The following is a 27,110-nucleotide window of genomic DNA, read 5'->3' on the forward strand; positions in this document are numbered from 1 at the left end:
TTTAGGGCCTGGTGTCTCTCCATGGGGCCTTTCTTTAAATTTCCAGAAACTGGGGACAAGTCATGTATTATCTGCACTCTGGTAAGAAAGAAACTTTGAATCCTATGTAACATGTGAGAGTACAATGACAAGCCATTTCCTCTTTTCTCCCAGTTCTGGTAGCAACAATGACTTCGTTTAGACTCAGGAGCGTGACCATGACAATAAGCAGCCTTTTGCTGAGCACTTCTCCCAGGCCAGGTGCTGGGCAGAGCTCCTCCCGTGTGCTCTCTTTTTCTTCCTCATGAGAGGAAGTGGCCCTTTCTCTACGAGTGAGATAACTGAGGCTCCGAGAGGCCTGATTCCAACACCACACTCTCAACCACCACTTTAATGGTTCCAAACGTGGGGCCGGGACCTTGAATCACTGGGAGACTATGGTCAAAGCAGACAGCCAAACTCACTCCTGGGGAGTTTGACTTGGCAGGTCTGGCCTGGATTCCCAGCCCCTGCAATTTCACACTCCACACATGACGTGCCCAATTCTAAGAACCAGAATGCGGCTTTACCAGAATGGAACTTGGGAGGCAGTGAGAGCCGCGAGGGCCGGGAGATGTAACTCTGGAAGTAAATGAGAAGAGCGAGAGATTTCTAGAACTGCACACGGAAACCTTTCAGGCTTCGAGGTGTGCCCTCCGTCACCCAGTGCTGGCACTTTGTGTCACTCAGGAGGCTCCCAGCTCCGACGATCAAGTCAACACCTGACCCGAAAGCCCCTATTGCACTTAAACCCTCTGTAACTATTGGTGTGGCATCTGGGGTAGTTTTCTAGAAAGGATTCAGTGATCAACTCGTGGGCACCAAGAAAGGAGGAGCTACAAAAGGTTGGATCAATTACTCTTAGACAACACTCATTTCCGATGGGATTTTTGGATTAAGTTTACATATTGACAAGGGCAGTTTTGATTATCTAAGTTTTTGTGACGCTATAAACTGTGACTCACTGCATGCAAACCTATGTGCATATGTGGTCTGCCTTTGATCGCCACAGGACTTAAGGGCTGGTTCCTGGTGTGTATTCTGGGTCCACCATTTACTAACTCTGTGAGATTTTGGGCAAGTGACTTATCTTTTCTGTGCCTCAGTCACTTCATTTTTAAAGTGGAAAGAGTAACAGTGCCTACCTCATAAGACTCTTGTAATGAGTAAGTGAAAGAATGCAGATCACGCTCTGGGAAGAGAGCACAGGTAAGTGCTCAGGAAAAGGTTAGTTCTTGCTGTCAAAGGTGCCTTGGTGCGGGCTAAGAAACAAGAGGGTCATCTTAAAAGGCCAGGATATGAGCCGACAAGTGCAAGGCCCTGTGGCTGGAATGTGTGTGTGTGTGTGTGTGTGTGTGCGTGTGTGCACGTGTGCTCGTTTGCGCACACACGCTACTAGATACAGAGAAGCAATTTGTAATTTAAAAAATAATTTGATATATTGGGATGTCCACTGGTCCAAGCAAGTAGAATGTTAAATGGGGAGCAAGAGGAGCATAGATGGCCAAACAAACCTTAGGGTTGTTTTGATCTCTTATCTCTTTGGACTGAGGAAAATATGTAGTCTCAAAAAAGTGAATTTCAATAAGCAAAGCTGTGACCTCAGTATATGCAACACATGTGTAGACGTCGATCGTCCATGGTGTTCAAGGCCAGTGGAGTTCAGATGCACCTACTTTGGGTCTGTGATCCGCAAGATTTCTCTGCAGAGCCGACCGATAAACGTCACAGACTCATCCACAGGGGTAAACTTTGGTATTGGAATATGAGTGGACTGGTACATACTTTGCCAGTCTTGAATCTAGAAGAAAAAAACAAATATTTGGTACATCTTTGACCAGGTAACCTAGTTATGCTTTTCCCACATCTAATCTAATAAAAGAGAAACATGCAAATTGACCATACCTTCGCTAAGCCCCAAGCCATGCCCACCAACCAATCAGAGCGACTATATGCAAATTAACCCAACCAAGATGGCCGCCGGCAGCCACAGAGCTGGAGCAAGCAGGAGACTTGGTTTCCCCGGCGATGGAGGAAGCCAAGCTTCTCGCCTGCCCTGGCTGGCTGTGGCCTCTGCTAAAGGCAACAAAATTTCAATTATAGAAGATAAATAAATCCCAGATACCTACTTCCAGCCAGCCTCCACTGGGAGCCGTGGCCAGCCTGCAAACAGCCATCAGCCCCTCACCCAGGCTGGCCACACCCTCATGGGGTGAGGGTCCCCGCTGGGGGGCTTGGCAGCCTGCAAACAGCCATCAGCCACTCACCCAGACTGGCCAGGCATCCCAGCAGGACCCTCCCAACCTGAAGGGGCTGTGGCCAGCCTATAAACAGCCATCAGCCCCTCACCCAGGCTGGCCACACCCTCAAGGGGTGAGGGTCCCTGCTGGGGGGCAAGACCAGCCTGCAAGCAGCCCTCAGCCCCTCACCCAGGCTGGCCAGGCACCCCAGTAGGACCCCCACCCTGATCCGGGATATCCTTCAGGGCAAACCAGCCAGCCCCCACCCATGCACCAGGCATAAAATAAAAGGGTAATATGCAAATTGACCCTAACAGCAGAATGACTGGGAATGACTGGTCACTATGACACACACTGACCACCAGGAGGCAGATGCTCAATGCAGGAGCTACCCCCTGGTGGTCGGTGCACTCCCACATGGGGGATCTCTGCTCAGCCACAAGCCAGGTTGATGGTTGCCAGCACAGCAGTGATGGCGGGAGCCTCTCCTGCCTCCTCAGCAGCACTAAGGATGTCCGACTGCAGCTTAGGCCTGCCCCCCACTGGCAAGTGGACATCCCCCGAGGGCTCCTGGGCTGCCAGAGGAATGTCTGACTGCAGCTTAGGCCCAATTCCCTGGGGAGTGAGCCTAAGACAGCAGGTGGACATCCCCCGAGGGGTCCCAGACTGGGAGAGGGCACAGGCCGGGCTGAGGGACCCCCCTGAGTGCACAAATTTTTGTGCACCGGGCCTCTAGTAGCTTTATAAGGATTATGTTGCATAAAGAGCGACAATGAGTGTTCCTTAGTTTCAAAAAGGAAACTTTTAAAACTGTGTTAATAGTCATTCCAAAATGCCACATATAACATTTATTAAAAAAGAAACATTTGTGAAAAAGTAACATGAATGAGGATAAATAAGAAGAGACACAGAGACATCTGGCTTTTGGCTCATGAGCTAACACATGTCAATGAAATAACAAAACCCAAAATATCACAAGGCTGGAAGATATTTAATGTTTCAATGCATGAATCATTAATTCTCTAATTAAAAGCGTATAGAGTAGCTCCTTGCTAACTACTAAAATCTAACTTCTCAGCTGTGATACTTAAGAATTTGGTGCTCAAACAACCCAATTAAAAAATAGGCAAAGGACTTGTGTAGACATTTCTTCAAGGAAGATATAGAAATGGCCAAAAAACACGGGAAAAGATGCTCAACATCATTAGTCATTTGGAAAATGCAAATCAAAACCACATGAAATACCACTTCATACCAATTAGGATGGGTATAATATATATTTTTTTTTTAAAAGGAAAACAAGTGTTGGCAAGGATGTGGAAGAATTAGGCAATTAGAACCCTCAGATATTGCTGGTGGAAATGAAAATGGTGCAGGCACTGCGGTAAATAGCTTGTTGGTTCATCAATAAGCTACACACAGAATTACTATATGGCCCAGCAATTCTGCTCTTAAGTATATACTCTGATCAAACCCAACTGACCCCTAAGTCTTCTGAATTCTCGATCACTTGAGTTCTAACAATGACAACAAATGGATTCATTCTGCAACCATTTAATCATGTTTTCTCCATAGGACAGTGAACTCCCAAAGGTCAGGTATCATATAAACTTTGAAACCCTCACAGCTCCTATAAGTACTCTGAAGATATTTGTGACTTTCTAGTGCTTACTGGTTTTTAGTCACTGTTCAAATAAGCTTTCTTGTTGGCATTTCTGAAGTCTAGGGTATGTATTTTAAAAGTCAGAAATAACAAACACAGTCAAGAATTTAAAAATGCACTTAGATACCTTTGTTCGTAAGAAATTATTACACTCCTGCTCGACATTGTAATTTATAATACGAGATACTTCTTCCTGCCAAATCTTCAGAGCATAAATGTTGACATAGTCCTGTATGTATTCAAAAGAGCGGTGAAATCCGTCCATGGTCGCTCCCAATTCTTTCAGCTTGGGCATCAATTCACTTGGCTGTGCAAAAGGGGAACACAAATTCTATCATACTGCAGGAGGCCGTTAACCACTAATGTCCACGCTGGGCTTTAAATGATCCCCTAAGAGACCACACTGATAGTTCACGGCGCCTTGGAAAATGCTCATTTCCTACTCATCTAGGATCAGTGGTAACCAAGGTCCGACATTCAGCAAGGAATAGGTTTCATTCACCTGGGAAGGAAGCCTCATACAAAAGAATATAAAAAATTAATGTTGATTTCTCACACATCATTTGATGAGTATATCTATCTTAAAACACTTCAACTATTTTAAATTGAATTTCCTGATGTGAAAAGTGCCTATTTCTTTTTTCTCCTGAGAAAAATGACCATATTCCTTAATACATTGAACAAAATAAAAACTTACTTCCTATCTGCTTTACGATTAAGTTCTGTATCTAGAAGAAGTAACTCTGAATTACAAACATCAGTTCAATTCTTAAATTAGGGGTTCAGCCCTGGCTGGTGGCTGAGTTGTTTGGAGCATCGTCCCATACACCAAAAGGTTGGGGGTTTAAACCCTGGTTGATGTATGGGAGGCAACCGATCGATGTTTCCCTCTCACATCAAGGCCTCTTTCTCCCTCTCTCTTTCTGTCTCTCCCTTCCTTTCTCTCTAAAATCAATAAAAACATATCCTCAGGTGAGGATTAAAAAAATATTAGCTAATCAACAGGTAAAGAAAAACAGGACCAATTTTAGAAAGGATTTTTTCATAATATGAATATATTACCATATTGGATCAAAAGGCACATCTATTGATTGTATTGAAAATCAGCTATCAGATATATGTGAGGAGGAAGGGTTTTGTTCACAATAGTTAAAAGTGATGCTCTAGTCCATTTTTTCAAACTGAATAGACAGCAAGAGAAAGGACAGATGTAGTTTGGTCATCTGGTACCTTGGCTCGAGGGTTGAAGATCAATCCCCGATGAAGAGCAAAAGCAACACGTTTAACGAGCTCTTTCCTTATCCCGTCTTCCAGCAACTGTTTGGGATCCACCTGAGTGAAAATCGAAGAGTAATAAGCGGCAGTGAGAAAAAGCCGGGCCCCCAGGTCCAGAGGAAAGAACTTCCAGTGGAGCGCTTTCCGCCTCTTTTCTGAAGGACTGGGACTGCTGTCCCTTCCTGTCCCTCTGGGATCTGCTCAGTAGGATGGAATTAGCAGGCCTGTCGCCTCTTTAGGATCTGGTTTACCTCAGTAAAACTCACGATAATTTTACAACATGACGTTTCAAAGGTGGAGGGTGGGTATGGAAGTTTCAAATTGTCTCACGTTTTAATCACTTCATTACAAGTTAAACTTCCTTTTTTATCACCAGGAGGGGGCAGAATAACGGGTCTGCAATTGAAGTCAGTGTGTTTTTCCTCTGGATGTTACCTCAGGGCCTCTATAGCCATATGGGCAACTCAAGGTTGGGGTTGGACGCTCTGCAGATGGAACAATTCTCTCTCCTTTCAGCACCCTGGGAATGGTGTTGGAAATTAGGGAGATAAAATATGAAAGAAAATCTGTTCCCTAAGCTTATTTTGCTGATTCTTCTTTCTGTAATGAGAAAGCTTTTGTTGTTCCCCAAAAAAGTCTCCTATCAGATCCGTAAACATTAAATAGCTTCACGGCATCCTTTGGAGTCCTTGAGACTTGTCTCTCTTTTTAATCTGTAAAGAACCATTATTTCAGAATGTCATAAAGGTAACTGATGGGTTCCATCTGCATTTGGTTATGTCTAAACTTCAAGGAAGATAAATGCAATGAAAGCTGCAGAATTACAAAAGCCAGAAAAACATGTTGCACGACAGCATGGCTATGCAATCAGCAAAATCCAGACTGGGAGACTACCGGTCGAAGGCCTGGGTTCTTCAATAGAAAAAAAGAATAAAGAAACCTGGAGATTAAAAGAGACGTAAAAGACATGATATATATATTTTAAATGTAAACTATAGCGTCGAGAGATTTATTTTTGGATAATAAAACTATAAAGAGAGAGATTGAAATTAGGTCAGAGCACATGAGGGGGAGGATAGGTATGGAGCTGGCTAAATTAGGTGTTTTGACTTCAATGTTGGTAAAAACGAATGATATTTACCTTATAATAATTTACTAAGCTTCACAATTGTTTCTGCAGCTTTTAATATCTATGCTTTATTTTATAATAAAAAGGAAAATTATAAATAAATATAAACAATGAGAGTAAAATCAAAGAAGTAACGTGAAGTTTTCAAAGAAACATTCCTCATAAGAACAGGTTTGATGAGAAGAAGTTCAATGTTTTCAGGAATCTAAAGGTCTCCAATGGACCTTCCCGTTCTCCCTAGATTTTCACTCATCTATGGAGTGTTCACAGCCGAGAGAAAGCCCCCCTCACACACCCCGTCCTCACCTTTCTAACCCTTCCCCTAAAGTTAGCAACAGGGAACCATTTTCATATGGATCTTCCAGAACTTTCTCTATTCGTTTACATACATAAATATTTGCCCTTAAATGCATATTTAATTTCAAAAATCTAAATGGGATAACACACACACAGTTCTGCAATTCACTGTTTTCACTTTAACTCCTGGAAATCTTCCAGTGGCAAATTCATTTTGAACGGCAGCAGGACCATCCATAGCATGAGCACACCAGGATGTATTCAGCCAATCTCTTACCATTAAATACTATTTAGATCATCACTATTTTAGGGGCTAACTCTAACAATGAACACATATCGCTGTGTACATCTCACTTGCTTTAAGTCATGACTAAAGTGAACTTCTACTTTTTACAAGTGTCTGAAATAGATCCTTCACATTGGGAGGTTCCAGATCCGTAAGGGGCCTGGGCTGTCGGACTGGCAAAGACAGTTGTCTCCCGGGTGGGATGGGGTCAGGACGATATGCCCTTTGCTCTTATTACCTGAAAGTGTGGGGCAAATGATTTACACCTTTCTTAAGCAGCCTTTGCTTTGATAATTAGTGCTAAATGTTAGGTTTTATTACATCCTTCTTATGAGGGTCACTTTGCATGTAAGATACTTAATCTGGTCCTAGGATTTATCACTACTGGATTAGTCAGAAGTGGTAAGCTGCATGTATAATTTCTCCATGTCAACTGAATCCAACTGGCATCAGGACTAACGCATATTTAACGGATTCTATTAATACTCCAAGGGTAAATGTACTTCTTTTAAAGCACTTCCAGAGATCATACACTAAAGTTCCGTATCTCTTTAGGTTCATTTCCTCTAGTTTCTTGGATTTTATTAACATAAATATTACCCTGGGTATTCGATAGCTTTACACTTCATTAAAAATCAGAAATGTTCAGGTTTTACTGCTCTCAGATAAACAGAAAAGAAAATGAAAGCACCCTGAACATCATTAATCTCAGGACAATAAACCAGAACAGCAGTGAGATACCCCTTCATACTCTGTGGGCAGGCAAACATCAGAAAGTGGAAAATAACAAGTACTGGGGGAAATGTGGGCAGATACAAAGGAAATGGTCATTTCAGAAGGCAACCTGGTCGTTACTGGGACAAATTACGTATAAATTAAGGCATGCCTGACCCAGTGACCCGCTCTGGGTATGTAGAGCTCAGAAATTCTCATACAGGTCTGCAGTGGGGACGTGTTCCGAGATGATAAAGGGGAGGGGCACAGGTGAGACCCTGGGCAGCACAGGTGTTTGCCCTCAGGCAATGGTTACGTAAAATGTGAAATCAGTGCAGCAGTTAGAAGTAACCAACTACCTGACCCACAGCAACGTAAATGTATTTCAAAAGCAATACCTAGTGAGAAGAGGTGGAAAAAGAATCAGAGACAGAACACAGTAATTTAGGTAAATAAAAAAAAACACATGCAGCCAAAACCGGTTTGGCTCAGTGGATAGAGTGTCGGCCTGCGGACTGAGGGGTCCCGGGTTCGGTTCCGGTCAAGGGCATGTACCTGGGTTGCGGGCACATCCCCAGTGGGAGATGTGCAGGAGGCGGCTAATCGATGTTTCTAACTCTCTATCTCTCTCCCTTCCTCTCTGTAAAAAATCAATAAAATATATTAAAAAAAACCAAACAAAACAAAACAAAAAAAACCCCACATGCACTCATAAAATAACAGCACATGCTAAAAAGAAGGATACTTGCATGTTTAGGGACAGAAACCAAACATAAAGAGTGGGCTCTGTAGGTACCCAGGAAAAGATAAAGAGAAAAATAAGAGACAGCTTACATGCATCAGTGTTGACAATGACATGCTAATGACAATAAGGTAGGACGACCTCAGCTCTCTGCACCTGGGTGCAATATAAAAATACTAAAAAGGAAAAGGAAGCGGCAAAAAGAGAGAGGACTAGCCAGCTATTTTGTCTAAGGGCACTAAACCATTTTTTTAAAATTATAAAGTCAATAAAATGGATTTTTCTTAGATTTAAGTAACTCTTGGGTATTACGAGAAATAAAGATTATAATGCTCTCTCTTCCTCCATCAATACGTGAGTAATATAAAGCTCGGAAGCTGAATGTGAAACAGCAGGCACACAGGGGAATGATGTCATTCCCTGTTCCCCAAGGGGTAAATACCACATTCATTCAAGCTAAGAGTCTCACGGTGAGGACACACAGACCAGCATCAAAGCCGTTACCTTGATGATGCCGACCAATGTCGTTTTCATCATTAAGATGCCTTCAGTGAAAATGGAAATCGCATGAGTCAGCTTGGCAACCTTTAACAAAGACAAAGTAGTTAGTGAAGCACTTCAGATAAAAGACCCATTGTTGGTAGGGGAAGGTAAAATAATTGGCCTACGGTCCTGGAATGGGAAAAGACAATTGGAATGAGTATGTAGCTTTAGGACCCCTGAGTGCACGGGTCCTAGTCAGAAATGAGGCTTTGGGGTGTCCCTGAGAGACATTTTGGAAAACTGAGTCTGAAGACATTAAATAGTTCTTTAAACTTTGACCAACTGTTTTCCCTTCTTTGGGTCTCAGTTTCTCATGCACAAAATGGGGGCAGGACTCAATGACAAGGATGATCCCTTCCAAGTAGAAAAGGCTCGTGGAGACTCTACGCAGGTATCTCCCCTTACTGCCGTCTACATCGTTTTCAGGCAACACCAGGAGACGCTGATCAGGTAGACGCTATGTTGGAACAGATGTGGCAATCCCAAGCTGGGAATCTAAATTTACGGTATATAAATTTATGGTATAATTTTGGAGCTGTGTCAGAGGGTGTGAAATTGACACTGGGATGAATGTGAGGACCTGGTTGGATGTAAAAGCAGGGATCCAAACATGAAAAGTCTAGGCACTCTAGCCCTGGGAGACTAAGGCCTTATTCACCAGGACTACTCTAGAGAACAGTGATCAGCAGACCCCCACTTCCTCTGAGAATACTCAGGCAGGCAAGGCCTCACATGACACCAGGACAATGCAAGAACTTCCGAGGCACTAAAATAGCAAACGGAGTTAGCACTGAGAGTAGGAACAAACAAATCAGAATTGGTCTGGTGGTCCCGGGCATATGGCGGGTGACACAGACCTGGGATCTTTCATGGTTTAGGTTTTAAATATCAAAAGGCAGGAGTCTAAGGGACAAGCCACCTGGTATCGTGGGCCCAGCTGAGCATAGTCCCTCAGCTTGTCCTTGTCCAGGCGGGTGGGCACCTCGATGATATCGTGGGTCTGAAGCTTTATGATCTTTAGAAGAGAAGTAAACATGCTTTCTGGAATGATCTGCAAAACCTTTAAGGAAAGAGAAAAGACGAAAAACAATGAAGCACCTCTTTTCTTTTTCTTAGCTGACAAATGCTCTGATGACAGCAAGGAGGGTACCAGCGTGTCAAAGCCAGCTGCCTGCAGGAAGGGATGCTGAGGGGCTTAAAGGAGCTTTTTCAATGCCTGCTCTCAGGCACACAGCTACGGCCCTTCAATCTTGAACTGCTCACAGGACAGAAAGCTAATCCTCATAGAAACGCTACAGAAAATGTAGCTTTTTCACATCACCAACTTTTTATTTATTTTTTTACAGGCTGCTGGATACCTTTAATTAATTAACTAATTAATTACATTTATTTTTCAATTACAGCTGACATTCAATACTGTATTAGTTTCAGGTGTCTAGCATGCTGGCTATTTATATAACTTACACAGTAATCCCTCTGATAATGCTAGTTCCCATACAACTATTACATTATCAGCTATATTCCCTGTGCTGCGCCATGACAAGCTTTTAAAAGACTGAGGTGCTGAGACGCTAAGTTTCATGGCCAGAGGCCATTCAGCTAGTGTGTGACACAGGTCAATTTCGAATCCAGGCCTGTGCTGCCTCCTAAGTTCTTGAAACAAGGACCAGAGTCCCCTGAAAACGTTATGTTTGGACGAGGACATGCTGGATCTAGATCTGGCTCCTTTTACCAAGCAGTGCTGTGACTCTGAAGCCACTAGAGTCTGTTCCTCAGTTTCTATGTCTATAAAACGGAAGTTGAAACCACCCGCATTTAAAAAATGGGAATGGAAGTTCTTTCAAAGGGAAGACACACCTGCGCATCCACAGTAACAATGCGCGTATTCTCAGCCACTGCAAATTGCTGGAATCAAATACTAACAAGGGAAAGAAACGTGGGTGGACTTTTTATAGGGGCCCAGCCATACTTTTTGTATTTAAAATAGCAGCTACTTTGCCAAGAAAAACGAATACAGCTTTGACGCACTTCTTACCTTTCTCACGTAGGACACCAATTCGCCCGAATAATACTGAGACACGCTGAGAAGGTCAGGGCTGTTGGCTTGATTAATGCGGAGAAGGGGCAGGTCAAGGGCAGAGGCGAGCTGGAAGAAAAACGATAGGTCTGCCGTTTCTGTGTTTCGGAAAGCCCGAGAAGTCTCTCTTTTTCCAGCGATCGTAACATATAACAAAGCTCCTGGGCTTTACCCAAGAGAGAGCAACAACGGCTGAGCTTTCCAATGTCACTAACAGTTTCTGACATGGATGTAAGTTTAAACAATGAAAGTCTTTGCCTGCAGCAGGGGTTCTCAAACTGCGGTCTCTGGACCAGCAGCACCAAGAGCACCTGGGAACGTGCTGCAGAGGCCAGTTCTCCTGCCCCACCCAGACTTCCTCAGCCGGACCTCGGGGTGAGCCCCGCGATCGGTGTGTGACACCCCCCGCCCCCCGGGGATGCTCATGTGCTCTCAAGTCTGAGAGCCACTGTGCTAGAGGACAGCTGTTCCTCTGGAAACCAGACGTTCTGGTGGATGGACCCTGCACTGAGTCCACGCAAAGCTGTCACGCTGTGAGACGTGCCGTTATTTATGTCCCTCTCAGAAAGAAACACCCGCCCAGTGGCTCAGTTGGTTGAGCTTCATCCTGTGCACCGAAGGATTGCTGGTCCAATTCCCAGCCAGGGCATACGTCTGGGTTGTGGGTTCTATCCCCAACCGATTGATGTTTTTCTCTCACATCAACGTTTCTCTCCCTCTCTCTCTCTCTCTTTAAGGTTGTCCTTGGTGATGATTAAAAAAATAAAACAATATTTTTAAAAATTAAATTTTTAAAAAAGAGAAAACATGCTGACAACAAACTACGATGTGCCATCGATGATAAAACCCATCCCCAACGACAGAGATGTTAAATATGAAAGAAAGTGCACCTCAGAATTCATATACATGGTAATTCCGTCAGAAGACATTGCGTAAATTACTTGTCCATTTATCATGATCTGATATTACCTTGAGAGCAAGGCCCATGCAGAATTTTTAAAAAATGAGTAAGTAAAAGGGTCTAATTTACATCCAGGGAATAAAAGATCCATAGGGTTCACATTTTTAGTATACTGGTAAAACTACAAAAACGATTTCTTCATTTAAAAATAATTTTCTGGAAGATGCTCCCACTTATTTACATTTCCAGTATTTCTGGCACTTCTGAAACCATGCTCTCATAGAAAAGCTGCTAACGATTTCCAGTCTGTAGCAATACTTAAGATTATCCAGCTTTCTAAAAGGACAAAATGTTGGGCTGAATGAATGACTGAGGTAACAATGAAGGCCACCTCTCTCCTCGTGGCTGAGAATGTGATCTCACTGGTCATCGCTTACCTTTAGGAATGTAGCTCTGAGTTTGGTAACCATGGATGGGTTTACCCTTATGCTCTCTTGCATGATAGACGTGAAGCTGTTAAGAGAGATAAATGGTAAGAAGCCATTCACAGTGGTTTCTTCAAGGGCAGATGTCAGACTCTCCACATTACCTGTCAATCAATTGCCAAGCGAAAGAAAGGTCCCCCGCGATGTGCATAGTGATCAGCACCTCCTCCTTGATGTTAATGGTTCGGATCATTTGGTGCAGGAACTTGCGAGTGTCAGCGAGAAACTGACACACCTGCAGATTTGATTCCAGCTGGTGAAATTCCTGAACCTGTTACAGAAATACATGTCCTTTTTAAATCCTGAATGGCCTCTGTGGAGTTTGCTTTTCCTTGAAAACACTTCAAATAAAGCACACTACTAACGAAGAATTTCTTGGCAAATTTTTAATTTCAAATGATAATTTCAGGAAAGTGTAAGCCAGGTCACAAACCCATGCGAAACGTTCTAGGATTAGAAATTGAGCGGGACTTCTTATCCTGTAAATATATGATTGATATGGTAAGTGACTTCTCCCCATTTCCAGTTCGGAATCAATAAACACGTACTGCAAATCCTCTTAATTCTGAAGATTTGCAGGGTTGCTAAAAAACAAAGCAAGTTCCTTCACAACCAAGGTGCTGGCACATGGGCATTATTGAGTTCCTTTGATGTGCTCTTTAAAACAAAATAATGATTCCACGGTGTCCTGAACTTTAATGTATATAATTCAAAGGGCCTGGGCTACATGCCAGATTAAATAACGCAAACGATAAAAAGCCATCCGAGTTTTACAAAGTTGTTTATAGTTATACCACAGACTAGAAAATCCAAAACAACCAAATAAAAACAGTACAAGTGAGCAACTGTTCTGGAACGGTCAGGGAATTTGGCACGCTAACAATGCTCGATTATACTTTGTGGCCATTAATGGTGACCATCCTAAAAACCTTGCAAAATTAACAAGCCTGTAAGAATGTCTGCCTAGAAAAAAATATCATATATCTTTTAATTACACCAATTAGTCCAATTGGACTGGGTTATAGATGAGTATAGGTGATGTTTTAAAAATAATAGAGTTTATAGTTATTGCTCTGATGTTTTAAAATGTCTCCATTTTAAACCTAGTTAAACGTACACTTAACATTTTAAGAGTGAGACGGTATAATAATTCTTTTTGGTACAATCATTTTTGAGTAAGTAAAAAAATAAACTTTTATTTCACAAAAGAAAACATACCATTTATAAGCATATAATTATCATACAACTATTTCACTTTTTTGTATGCCTTCTAGTTTTTTCTAGGGTATATTCTTTTTATAAACTTAAAAATGATATATGCAATGCAATTGCCTTTTTGCTTTTACTTCCTTACCACAATTTTCCCAATGTTTCTATCTTGTTTTCATAATTATTTTTCTGAGACATCATGTTTCCACAATTGAAATATCACAATTTTTGCAACCATTCTCTTCTTGCTGTCCATTAAATTACTTTCCCAAATTAAGGACACTATATAATATTACACTGAGCAAATTAATTTGTATTACTTTTGCTTTTGATAAAATATTTTCTTAGATACACTTCTAGGAACAGATTGGTGGGTGGGTCAGAGGTATGATTCATGATCCAAGAATTGTCATTTAAAAAGACTTCCCTGCCTGGCTGGTGTGGCTCAGTGGTTGAGCATTGATTTATGAACGAGGAGGTCACGGTTTGATTCCTGGTCAGGGCATATGCCTGGAATGCAGGCTCAATCCCTAGTGCAGGTCATGTAGGAGGCAGCCGATCAATGATTCTCTCTCATCATCAATGTTTCTCTCTCTCTCCCTCCACTCTCCTCTCTGAAATCAATAAAAATATATATTTTTTAAAATTGCTAATTTCATAGAAATAAGAGCATTAAAAAAAAAGACTCGCCTTACCTCCTCCAAAGCTTGTATCAGTTGCACAGTTTTTCTGCCTGCAGCAGTAGAATCATCATAATTTAAAGACAGTATTTGCTTGGAGATCTCTCTGAACCAAGCTTGAAGATTTTCTATTAATACAGAAAGAAGGAAAGACTACTGGCTTTGAATTTAATTAAATTATTCTCCACAAATCTAGTTCTTATTCACAGTTTTTACTATGTGCCTACCACTGCTCTCAGGAATTATCCAAACAACAAAAATGCCCAGGGCATATGACCTGGAAGAGTGGTTCTCAACCTTGGCTGCACATTAGAATCACCTGGGAATCTTTTTAAAATCCTAATTTCTGGGCCTCATCCTCTGGAAATGCTGTTTCTTTGTTACTAATGTTGTGGCCCCACCCCATAACAAAGAAACAGAATTTCTGGAGGATGATGCCCAGAAATCAGGATTTTAAAAAGATTCCCAGATGATTCTAATGTGCAGCCAACGTTGAGAACCACTGCTCTAGACCTTTCTTACCTTAGACAAGTGACACATTTTTAAGCTTTGGTTTCCTTACATATAAAATAAGAACGAAGATGTTTAATCTCACAGGATTGCAAGGGTCAAATGAGAAAGATTTGTGGAAGTACTTCCTAAGCTGAAATAGGCTATGTAGCCAGAAAAAGTGCAAGACATTGTTTTGAATGACCTCTGAAACAATGCTGGTATTTATGAGGACTTGAAAGAGACTGAACAGGGATGAATGCGCCAATTCCAGGTAACTAATCTGGTTAGACGGTTACAGGTGGCTCTTTGTTTTTCAGTCACAAGATGGTGACCTGCAAAACCTGTTGGTAATTTAAATCACATCATTAAAAACTGGCCAACTTTTTCCAATAGGAATAATGACGTCATTTGGAAATATACTTAAACAACCATTCGGCATCAAATAAATCAGTGGTTCTCAACCTTGGCTGCACATTAGAATCACTTGGGAATCTTTTTTAAATCCTGATTTCTGGGCCTCATTCTGGAGGAATGTGCAGCCAAGGTTGAGAACCACTGAAATAAATCAACAAAAGCCAAATATAGTAATCACAAGCTCATATTGATTAAAAATAGTAAAGTTTTTTAAAATAAAAATCTAGCCCTAGCTGGTTTGGCTCAATGGATAGAGCGTCGGCCTGCGGACTGAAGGGTCCCGGGTTTGATTCCAGCCAAGGGCACATGCCTGGGTTTTGGGCTTGATCCCCAGTAGGGGGTGTGCAGGAGGCAGCCAATCGGTGGTTCTCTTACCATTGATGTTTCTATCTCTTTCTCCCTCTCCTTTCCTCTCTAAAATCAATAAAATATTTTTTAAAAAAATAAAATAAAAATCTATACTATTAAGCAATTTTACGGTATAACTATCGAAATGGATTTGATAGTTAAAACAAACATTAAACATTAAAAAAAAGTGTAACTTGTCATCTTTAAATTCAGAGTGGCCTTTCAGGGGCAATTTGAAAGTTTCCTAGTTATATAAAAACTGAAGTAATACCACAATTTTCCTATAGATAAAATTTCTTAAATGAAGCAGGATTACTAGTAAAATCAAAGTTATACTTAAGTTATGTTTAATTTCAAAACAGTCTGCAGGTTCCTTCTTCTGCCACTAGATGGCAGGCGCAACAGTGAAAAAGAACCAAACAAGATCAGAAGGTGAGACTCTTCCTTATCATCTATGTTAGTAGTTATTAATGTTTTGGGTGAAGTATCCTTCTGAGAAGATCATGACAGTTATTAGGTCCATCCCCACCCCCCCCAACACACATAAACTGGCACTCTAGTATTGCATACTATAGTGGGGGTTGGGGGATGGATTATCCTTTATAATAAAAGCCTAATATGCAAATTGTTTGACCAGGAGTTCAACTGCTCACTATGATGTGTGTTGACCACCAGGGGGCAGCGCGGAACATGGCTGGCATCGGCACTGGCAGTGGGCAGCAGTGAATGTGCTGCCGGCCAATGGGCCTTGATGAGAGTGGGACTGTGGCAAGATGGTGGAGCAGGTGAGAGGGCGGTGCGAGGCCAAGGCGTGTGCAAGTGGAAACCTGATTGCCTGGCAATCACCCCACAGATGGTGACCAGCGACTGTGGTGGGGGGCCCAACCCCAATCAATCTCCCCACAGGCGGGATGGAACAGGTGAAGGGGTGGCAGGGTGCCAGGCAGGGCTGCGGGGCTGCAAGGCTGGGGGTGCGAGCTGGGGCCTGATGCCCGCAGGTCATGAGGGACCCCACCTGTGCATGAATTTGTGCATCGGGCCTCTAGTGATTCTATAAAGACTATGAACCAGAGAATAAGAACTCTTGATTTAGTTTAATCTCATTCTTCAAAGATAAGAAACCAGACAGGATATGGATATTGCCCAGGGATCTTCATTAGCAATGTCCTAGCCCACAATGGATAACAACTAAGGACTTTTGTCTCTGCCCATTTCTTCTTCAGCAATTACCATTTTTTTCCACTCTGGTTAGGGGTTTCACTCCTGAGAAGACGTCAGCAAGCTCCGTCATCCGCTCTGAGCCCTCCTTCTTGTAATGCTCCCACTTGGCTTGCTTTTCTGAAAGCATTTGCTTGAACATCTGTTGAAGGGACAGACGAGATTCATTTACTTAAGAGAAAATCCAGATTAGGCCATTTACTAAGAAAGCCTGGATGACACCCAGTTTATTAGAAAAATATAATGTCTAACATTCACATTGCCCTGCTGACATCTCTTAAGCCTGACTTCTTATACAAATGGAGGGGCAAAGCTGGCCCCTCCCTAATGCAGTGTTTCTCAGATCAACTGCACATGAGCACCCCCTGGAGGGCTTTCATGGTTACAGATTCCTGAACTCCACCCCTGAAGATTCTGGTTCAGAGGTCTTGGGCACACCCAGGAATCAGCATTGTTAACATGAAATGAAATTTGGCGACTACTGCTCTACGGTCCTTTCGAGGCAACAATTTCTATGATGCCCAATACAAATAGAGCAAAACAATGATAATATGACTTTCTGATGGTTCAGTTTGGTTCCTTAACCTATGTGTTCATCTCTCCTACCTCCTTCTACCCAAACCCTTTTTTGAGCATCACTTTCTGATTCTCCTATAAACCCACTAATTGAAACTGTGCTGCTTCTGATCTTTACAGGAAGGTGCATCTCCTAATTTAAGCCCCATCCCCTACCCCAAATCCCATCCTATAATTTATGAACCTGTGGGTTCAACCTGTGAATGAGTGTTCGAAGGGCTCAAAGCCATTTGGTCTGTAATGAAGGACTCAGGCTGAGAGTGTTGTTGCTATTGCAGGCCAAATGGCATTGATGGATCCTAGGCACTCAAAAAGATAGGGTGAACTCTATAAATAATTCTCACTGTTCCTCATCCTATTATTTATTTCATTGGTCACTCATCCTGCTCTATCACTAAGATTCCTCTGCCACTGGCCCCACAAAATTCCACCGAGCTTCCATCTGCAGATGGAGTCTCCCCACGCCATTGCTCGTCTTTTCAATATTCACTATGAAAAAATAAAGTATTTCTTAAGAGTAAAACCAGTATTAATGTGTACTTTCCTATTAAAATCCCAGGGAAATAAACCCCTGTACTTTTGTGGTATTTCTCTGATAATACAAAGTTATACGGAGACTAGTCGCTGAAATCATGCAGCACACACATTAACATCAGGTTAATCATCAACATCTACTTTTTCTGAGCTCCCTCATAGGAGAACACAGTGTCCTCATACCTAGGAGCTAAAGAAACATCCAGTATACTTCTCACCAGACTGAGGTAAGCTTAAGTATTGGTTCCGAATGGGCATTATTGTCCTGGGCTAGTTACTGGGCTCACCTGCTCCAAACCCCCAAGGTTACTGTTTCCAGAACCTGGGCATTCCCAGCTATCTGCAATTTTTTGTTGTTGTTAATCCTTACCTGAGGATATTTTTCCATTGTTTTGTTTTGTTTTTTGAGAGTGGAAGGGAGAGGGAGAAACAGAGAGAGAAAAACATCTATGTGAGAGAGACACGACTGGTTACCTCCCACACATGTCCCGACCAGGGACCCAGGGACGGGGGATTGAGCCTGCAACTGAGGTACGTGCCCTTGACCAGAATTGAACCTGGGACCCTTCAGTCCAGGGGCTGATGCTCTATCCATTGAGCCAAATCGGCTACGGCAACCTGCCACTTTTATCATGCCCAGAGAAGCTTCTTTAGGGGTAAGACAAAGCCCAGAATTTCAGTGAATTCAAACTCCTTAAAGTCCTTAAAAGAGGACCTTGTTCCAATGCAAATCATCCACCCATTTGGCCCTTTGCAACAGGCTATCATGGCTTTTACATGAAGACAAATCCTGCAGGGCCCAGTATAGGCTGGCTCCGGCCCACTGTTCAAGCTCATTCTTTACCTCTTCCCACTTTCATTCTCTCCCCTCCAGCCAACTGGTCTTTTAGGTTTTGAGCTGGCCAGGCTGTTCCTCACCCAGAGGACTGGGACGTAGTCTGTCTTCTCTTTGGAATGTTCTCCACGTTCCCTATCACTGTCTTAGCTAACTCGGACAGGTCCCTTCTTCAGGCCCCGTCAGAAGCTTCTCTTCTCAGGGAAGTCATCAGAGCGACGACAGGAACCTTTACTTTAGGTTCCCAGAGGACTGTGTTCCTTTCCTTTGCAGTGATTCTCAACCTTCTGGCCCTTTAAATACAGTTCCTCATGTTGTGACCCAACCATGAAATTATTTTCATTGCTACTTCATAACTGTAATGTTGCTACTGTTATGAATCGTAATGTAAATATCTGAGATGCAGGATGGTCTTAGGCGACCCCTGTGAAAGGGTTGTTCGACCGCCAAAGGGGTCGCAACCCACAGGTTGAGAACCGCTGCTTTAGAGCATGCATCTCAGCTTGTATTTGCATCTTCATCAGGGGGAGTCTCTGGGTCATGTCCATATCCCTCACTAGACTGTAACCTCCACAATCATGTGCACTTCCCCTCATCACCGTGGCTCCAAACGACAGCTGGCACTAAATGCTTGTTCAGTGGTTAATTCTGTCCTTTTTCATAAGAATTATCTCAGACAGTGAGAATCTGTAGCTTGAATTAAAGATACTGCTACTAAATCCCAATCTTTCAAAAAAAACCCCACACAAACAAAATACTAACCATAAAAAAACTTAGCCTTTGGTGATTATCCATTCAATATTTTTACCTCTTTGAGTATGAACTCAAATTGTGCAGTATCCAACAGAAACTGGAAGAGGATCTTGGGATTGTACCTCGAGTCTGTTAGGATCTGGTCCTTGATCTGACGAAGGCGTTTGTTGTTTGGGTCACAGGCTAGAATAGAAAAGAGTTTCCATTTATTAAATGTGTAGGGACTACCTATGGAATATGAATTCTTAAATATTTTCCTTCATTTTAAGATTTTAAAAGGTAATCAGCAAAATGTATATCAACATGATAAAATTAATTAAAAGTACATGTATGCTATGGGAGAAAGTATAAATGAACTGTTCAATGGAATGTATTTCCAGATTCTGGAAGCATCTGGGGGTTGATTTATTATCGAGTGTCCAATAGTGACAGGCAGAACCTCTGACACTTTCTTCAGTAGCTGCAGGCAGTCCTGAGCCTGGGTGAATGCCTCCAGCCGGTTAATAGGAGGCAGATGAAGACCACACTTTCCTTCTGCACATATGACTGAAACACCATAAAAGCGAAATAAGCAGTTATTCTTCCCACATATGACTCACAGCCAGATAGGCGGATCATCTGTTTCTGGTAAATTATGACCTTGTGCAATCAGGTCAGACAGTTTCCAGGCACAGAAATGGAAAACAGATGTGGCTGAAGATAAAAGCAGAGGACCCTGGCCGGCTGAGGTGGTCCCCGGCAGGATGCAAATCCAGGGAACCACTGGCTCCAGAGACAGAAACATGGAGATGAGGCTGAGTCACTAGAAAACCACAGCTGGAGAGGATAAAGTGAGGGCTTAAGTTGCTTATAGGCTTGAGAAGGTAAGACTTTTGGTAAAGAAGATTATAAGCTGAGTTGATAATAATCCACAAATTAGAACTAGAGTTTATGTAAGACAAACTCAACTAATTAAAAAAACAGATCTGCCCTAGCTGTTGCTCAGTGGTTAGAGCATTGGCCTGAAGACTGAAGGGTTTCGGGTCCAATTCTGGTCAAGGGCACGTATCTTGATTGCAGGCTCTATTCCTACTGCAGCCATGCCTGTGAAGGCAGCAACCAATCGATGTGTCTCTCTCACATCAATGTTTCTCTCTCTATCTCTTCCCCTCCCTTCTACTCTCTCTAAAATTCAATGGAAAAAATATCCTTGGTGAGGCTTAACCAAAGAAAAAGAAAAAAACCAAACAGATCTATTACATAACTAAAAACTTTAGCTATCAAATTCATGCTGTGAGTAAGCTATACTAGTAAACTGAAGAGAGATCTGGGCCAAGAAGCAAAATAATGGGAAAAGCAAAAACAGCTGGAAAGTAGCTCTAGTGCAGTGGTTCTCAACCTTGGCTGCACATTAGAATCACCTGGGAATCTTTTTAAAATCCTGATTTCTTGGCCTCATCCTCAGAAATTCTGTTTCTTTGTTACTAATGTTGTGGCCTCACCCCATAACAAAGAAACAGAATTTCCAGAGGATGAGGCCCAGAAATCAGGATTTTACAAAGATTCCCAGGTGATTCTAATGTGCAGCCGAGGTTGAGAACCACTGCTCTAGTGAGAAAGGCTGAAGAAGCTGAAGACTTCTATTGAGAAGACAGAGGCTGAGGAGAAATGCCACACATTTTCAAAGATAAAGAGGATGAGGAAGTCCAACTACTGACCACTCACAGGAAGTGGAAACAGATGACAGCTCGAGGGACATTTTACCATTGAACCAGGGCTCACCTGTGGAGGTGTTTCACACAACCTGTGAAGCGCTGACCTTGATGGCCAATAGGGTCTCCGAGAGGACCTTGACCCAGAAAAGGTCAAGACCAATCTACCTTAATTAAGTGCTCTTGTCTAGATAGTTCCTCAACTCAGTGGGCCCATGCTTTCCTATTCTTCCCAATTCATACCTTTTCTTCTAGCATTTCTTCAGTCTAGAACAGCCGTGGGCAAACTATGGCCTGTGGGCCAGATCCGGCCGTTTGAAATGAATAAAACTAAAAAAAAAAAAAAAGACCGTACCCTTTTATGTAATGATGTTTACTTTGAATTTATATTAGTTCACACAAACACCCCATCCATGCTTTTGTTTCGGCCCTCCGGTCCAGTTTAAGAACCCATTGTGGCCCTCGAGTCAAAAAGTTTGCCCACCCCTGGTCTAGAATCTATTCTGTGTTTTTTGTTTTTTTACTTTGAAACTTATCAAAGGCCAGTCAGCTCCTGCCTCCTGAGTGGAGCCTTCCCTGACCATCACCACCTCTCCATCCCAAGCTATGTTTCTCTCTTGCTCTGGACTCAAATCCCACCATCTGTCTGGCTCTTAGTCATGGGCACAGCCCTTGCATTACTTTCCTATTGCTGCTATAACAAATTACCACAAACTTAGTGGCTTAAAAAGACACAAATTTATTCCCTTACTAGAGGCCTGGTGCACGAAATTCGCACATGGGTAGGGTCCCTAGGCCTGGCCGGCGATCAGGGCCAATCTGTGGGGTGACCAGCGGGGTGATTGGAGGGCCCTCTGCTGGCACCCGCCTTGGCCAGCCTGGGGCCTGTGGTCAGCTCCTGTGTTGAGCATCTGCTCCCTGGTAGTCAGTGCGCGTCATAGCGACTGGTTGTTCTGCAGTTTGGTCGATTTGCACATTAGGCTTTTATTATATAGGATAGGTCCAGAGGTGGAAAATCTGAAATGGGTCTCACTGGGCTAAAAGCAAGATGTCAGTGGGCTGTGCTCCTTCTGGAGGCTCCAGGGAAAACCCACTTTTTCATGATGCCATCTTTCTAGTTCTGACTCTCGCTTCCCCTTTACCTGACTTAAGGACCTCTGTGACTGCACTGGACCCACTGGAATAACTTCCTCACTTTAAGATCAACTGATTAGAAGCATAATTCCATCTGTAACCTTAGCCCCCCTACAACCCCCTTTGCCACATAATATAACACACCCACAGGTTCCGAGGATTAGGCCATGAACATTTTGGGAGGGAGGAGGGAGACATTATTCTGCCCACCACAGATCTAGTTATACTTTTCATATGTATACATCTGATCTTCCCAGTTTGATCAGTGACAAGATCCTTGAACAAGGGAGGTAAATTTGTTCAGATTCCAAGCACCTAGCAGTACCTGACGAAGGGGTTGTTCAGGTGGGCACTGACTTGTCCAAGTAGGCACAGCATGACTAACTTAGAAAGCAACTCAATTCTCATCCAAGAGCTAAACCACTTTGCATCACGAAGCAGATCTTGGCTCTGAACGCCTTCTCGTGGAGCGATGCAGAGGGCCACACCTTCCGTGCCTTACCTGCGTCCGCCGTGTGGAGCATGAGCCATCGGATGGCCACGTTGCAGTCTCTCAGGCAGTTCAGAAGCCTTGGGATGTTGTCCAGGACCATCTCCTCCCTTAGGTAACCTTCTTTCAGGAACTGCTGCACTTGAGCGTGCACTCTTTCACTGGCAGTGGCATATCTGCTTGCCTTTGCAAATAAAAAACGTGAATCACATTTAAAAAGCGAATCACATTGAAATGAATCCCTGGATGGATGATATTTCTATATGAGATGCCTAACATATGGACTGGAGTGGATAAGGCTCAACGGGAGTTTACTGGACATTTTTAAAAAGAGTATTGGACTGCCCGGCCAGTATGGCTCAGTGGTTGAGCGTCAGCCTATGAACTAGGAGGTCTTGGTTCGATTCCTGGTCAGGGCATATGCCTGGGGTGCAGCCTCGATTGCCTGTGTGGGGCATGCAGGAGGCAACTGATCAATGATTCTCTCTCATCATTGACTTTCTTTCTCTCTTCTTCTCTAAGATCAATAAAGATATATTTTTTTTAAAAAAGAGTATTGGACTTAGGATTAAGAGACTAAAATCTAGTCCAGGCTGTGATTAAATATTGGTGTGACTCTGGGTTTAACCGCTGCGTATTGGCTTCTCCAAATGTAAACTGGAGAACTGGATCAGGTGGTTCCCTTCTATTCTTGGGCGGAAAAGAAACATAAAGGCAGAAGCTAAGTTATCTGTTCTTCCCATTATTATCAATAAAGGAGTCAGAGCAGAGCAGAAATACTCAAAAGGTGGAAAGCCAGCACAGGCTTAATTAAGTGCTCTTGTCTAGATAGTTCCTCAACTCAGTGGGGAACTTCCCAGCCAGCAGCTCCAAAGCTGCTCTTCCACCTGTGGAGACTTCTACAGACAGATGAAAACTTCACAAAAAACACACCTCAGTGCATCAAAACTGAATTTGCAGACCTTTGGTAAATTTGGTCATTCTGATTTGCCCTCGGCAAGACTTAATGTCAAACATCATCAACCTCGTCAGATTAGCTTAAAACTATCACTAGATGCTCCATCAGGAGACTCTGTAGAATTTCTTACAATGTCACAAACAAGAAAATGCAATTTTGGAAAGTGATTTCAGTAATGAAAAATTAATGCTCTGATGCTGGTAAGTATAAAAGCACCACTTTCTCCAATATATTTCTAGGAGACATTCCAGAATTGCAATTATTTTGTGCATTATTTATGGATTGCAACGTATCAGAATAAAACATGCGAGGTCTTTGAATCAATATTATTCTATCCACACTGGAAACTCAAAAACTCACATAGGTAGGCTGAGAAAGACAGCTGTTCAGAAATACCAAATATGTTCCCCAATAAAAGATTTTATTTTAATTCCTCTGTTGCCGCCCGTAAGTACCCTGCCCAGGGATCGAACCTGCAACCTCCAACCTCTTGGTTTACGGAACAAAGCTCCAATGAATTTAGCCAAACCAGCCAGGGCTACCTTGTGTTCTTTATTAAAGAGACACAATGTAGCAATTTAAACTTTAAGGAGAGGAATACCTTTAGTCTTGTTGCTTATCTTGCACATCAGAAATGATGAATTTAAAGTACAGTGACAGGGCATATGTGTACATTCAGTTATTGTCTTCAACACCCATCTTGTTGACGACAATATTAAAATTCTGGTTACCAGTAAAAGTAACCAGAACATAAGGACACAATCTTTAGCAAGAATAAAGCAAGTCAATGGGAACCACATGTCACGCGGGTTCATCTTAGGTGGCCGAATCCTCCTTAGGACCCAAGTCTCCCACTTATGTATGAGATACAAGTTTAAAAAGCTACAACTTATCTATCTTATTCTGCAAAAATCAGCTTTCATTAATCATTGCATTCATGTTTTTGTGGACATCTTCCAAATGCCTTGGGAAATCTACTGGGCTCATTTCCTGCCCTATTAATGCAGGCTGGAGGTTGTTTGAGAATCCTCCCCGACCGGCCAGAACTTACCTGTTCTCTGACATTTGCAAGGTCCAGGGTATTGTTTAAAGCAGTTTTTGCAGCTTTGTAAGGTTCCCAAGCATCTGCTAGATTAACTGTGATCCCCATGTAAATGCTAATTACCTGAAAGAGGAGACATTCACTCAGCATTTGCTAAACACCCACCCACGTCAAGGCAAGGGGCTGGGAAAATACAGTTAGAGGACACATCGCCCACTCCCATTTAAAATTCCATTCCAATGAAAACCAATGAGAAAGCAAGACGTTCCAGATACACAGGGAAGTGTTCTTACTTAGGAGGACTCTGGAACAAAAGTGACAATGTTGCTGTTCATGAACAATAAGTAAAAGGAGATTTTCCTTTCAAACTGTTAGTTAGATTCCTAGGTGAAGAAAAATGAAAGGGGAAAGAGAAGCAGAGACTGACTAGACCAGCCGTGGGCAAACTACGGCCCGCGGGCCGGATCCGGCCCATTTGAAATGAATAAAACTAAAAAAAAAAAAAAAAGACCGTGCCCTTTTATGTAATGATGTTTACTTTGAATTTATATTAGTTCACACAAACACTCCAATCCATGCTTTTTTTCCGGCCCTCCGGTCCAGTTTAAGAACCCATTGTGGCCCTCGAGTCAAAAAGTTTGCCCACCCCTGCCCTAGACAATGTTCTCAAACATTTTCATCTCAGTCTTTACACTCTTAAAAGTCACTGAGGACCCCAAAGGATGTTTTTGAAAAATGTGGATTATATCTATTGATATTTATCATATTACAACTAAAACTGAAAAATTTCATTTAAAATAACAATAAACCCATTACATGCTGACATATTTTTGTATTAAAATAATCAAAGCTTTCCCTCCAAAAAACTGAGAATGGCATTGTTTTACATTTATTTTTTTAAAATATTACACACAATGCCTCTTTATCCCTATTAGTGTTTTTCTTTAAAATTCTCTTGATGTAATATTGATATTTTCTCACTAGCTTTTTATTGGTTGACATTAGCCTGGCATATCTTTGTTCCCCTTATTTTCAGTGCACCAGGTGGGTCTGACCTTCCTTCATGCTCAGAGTGTTTCTGAGAATAGCATTACGGCCAACACTTCTGTATGAAGCTCAGGCAAATGGAGCCAGACAATCAGCGTGTGCGTTTCGGTGGCTCAACCCTATTGTGTGAGAACGATCATTCGTGGGCAGGGAGCACCATCTGCTAATTGCAGTCTGTTCTTCCCACCAGTAAAGGTCCTCATTCGGGGCCTCATCACAGATAGTTTGAGACTCAACAGATGGTAAGAAATCTGCTGCCTGAGAACATGATCCAACTCACTGTTTGTGAAAACCTGTATGAGCGAAGAAAACATTTCACATATATTATGTTAAGTCAGTTTTATTCTTTTAAGAATTACTACTGTAACATTAAAAAGTGATAAGCAAATCCCTGCAGGAAGCTGAACCTTCATAGCCCCATCAGCCTGAGCGTATAAAGAAAACCGATTATAAAAGTGAAATTCTATTCATAAAATGACAAATTAGATCAATTCTGCTAGCTTCGAGTTATAAAATAAGAAGAAAGGCTTGTGTAACTCAGCTGCAATCTCTGTAGCTAAAAAGCAAGACACGTTGAAATACATGGTTTTACCTTGAGAGTGCCCATTTGAGGAAAAAAGGAACAGGTTCAGGAAATTTTACTGGCTGATCTATTCCTTCATGTTATGATTTATAAAATTCCCCACACACTGAAAGTAATTCTACCGAAGCGATTTTTCTGTCTCACTATGTACAACATTATGACCTCTGGGTAACAGGCCAAAAGAATGGAGAAACCAGTCCTTTAATAAGCTTCTTAGAGTAAAAAATCCTAATAGCAATACTTGCCCAATTATCTGGAAAGTATTTATCCACTATCTCTCGCATTTTTGCTTGATGGGTATGAAGGATGGAAGGGTCAAAGTAGAGAATGACATACAGCATGGCGGCCTGATTTGCCAGGGCCGTGCTGCGGTGCTCCGGCAAGGGGTACGCTGAGACCTGCAAACAGAGGGGAGAGCAGGAGAGGCAGCCGTTGGTAACAACTGAACTTCCAAGCGCCAAGAATATGACTGCATCCTAGGACACACCCGTCTCCAAAGCCACCTCTTCAGAGCGCCCGGACACGGGAAGCCATTCTCCTGGCTTTGCTGGCGGGGCCTTCCTTCTTATCCCCGACCTGATGCTCTTCCTTCCAGCCCTCAACTCGGCTGCAACTCTAAGCCGTTTCCTTACAAAAAGAGAGTTGCAACCCCAGGACTCCCACTAGTTGTCCATTTTGTGTCTTTCCCATCACAATCTCTTAGAACTGACAGAACCCACACTCACTATTGCTATTT

General features: G+C 42.5%; 1 protein-coding gene across 4 annotated transcripts in view; it reads right to left on the minus strand.

Moving 5' to 3' along the window:
* WASHC5 (WASH complex subunit 5) overlaps window positions 1-27,110 on the minus strand; it is a 55,663-nt gene that overhangs the window by 19,588 nt on the left and 8,965 nt on the right. For all 4 annotated transcript variants that reach the window (XR_004972537.1, XM_036338684.1, XM_036338682.1 and 1 more), the window contains exons 7-20: window positions 26,620-26,772; window positions 24,754-24,867; window positions 22,757-22,928; window positions 19,485-19,612; window positions 16,744-16,873; window positions 14,275-14,387; window positions 12,475-12,641; window positions 12,323-12,398; window positions 10,943-11,053; window positions 9,827-9,967; window positions 8,869-8,949; window positions 5,152-5,253; window positions 4,049-4,228; window positions 1,695-1,819 (exon numbers count right to left, since the gene is read on the minus strand). Coding sequence is in view for 3 of the 4 variants with exons in the window: in XM_036338684.1 (XP_036194577.1) it covers window positions 1,695-1,819; window positions 4,049-4,228; window positions 5,152-5,253; window positions 8,869-8,949; window positions 9,827-9,967; window positions 10,943-11,053; window positions 12,323-12,398; window positions 12,475-12,641; window positions 14,275-14,387; window positions 16,744-16,873; window positions 19,485-19,612; window positions 22,757-22,928; window positions 24,754-24,867; window positions 26,620-26,772 (1,793 nt within the window). In the remaining variant the exon portion in view is untranslated. The remainder of the gene's footprint in view (window positions 1-1,694; window positions 1,820-4,048; window positions 4,229-5,151; window positions 5,254-8,868; window positions 8,950-9,826; window positions 9,968-10,942; window positions 11,054-12,322; window positions 12,399-12,474; window positions 12,642-14,274; window positions 14,388-16,743; window positions 16,874-19,484; window positions 19,613-22,756; window positions 22,929-24,753; window positions 24,868-26,619; window positions 26,773-27,110) is intronic.

Source organism: Myotis myotis, unplaced genomic scaffold (genome assembly GCF_014108235.1).
Source record: "Myotis myotis isolate mMyoMyo1 unplaced genomic scaffold, mMyoMyo1.p scaffold_m19_p_16, whole genome shotgun sequence".
In the NCBI taxonomy this organism is placed as follows: domain Eukaryota; kingdom Metazoa; phylum Chordata; class Mammalia; order Chiroptera; family Vespertilionidae; genus Myotis; species Myotis myotis.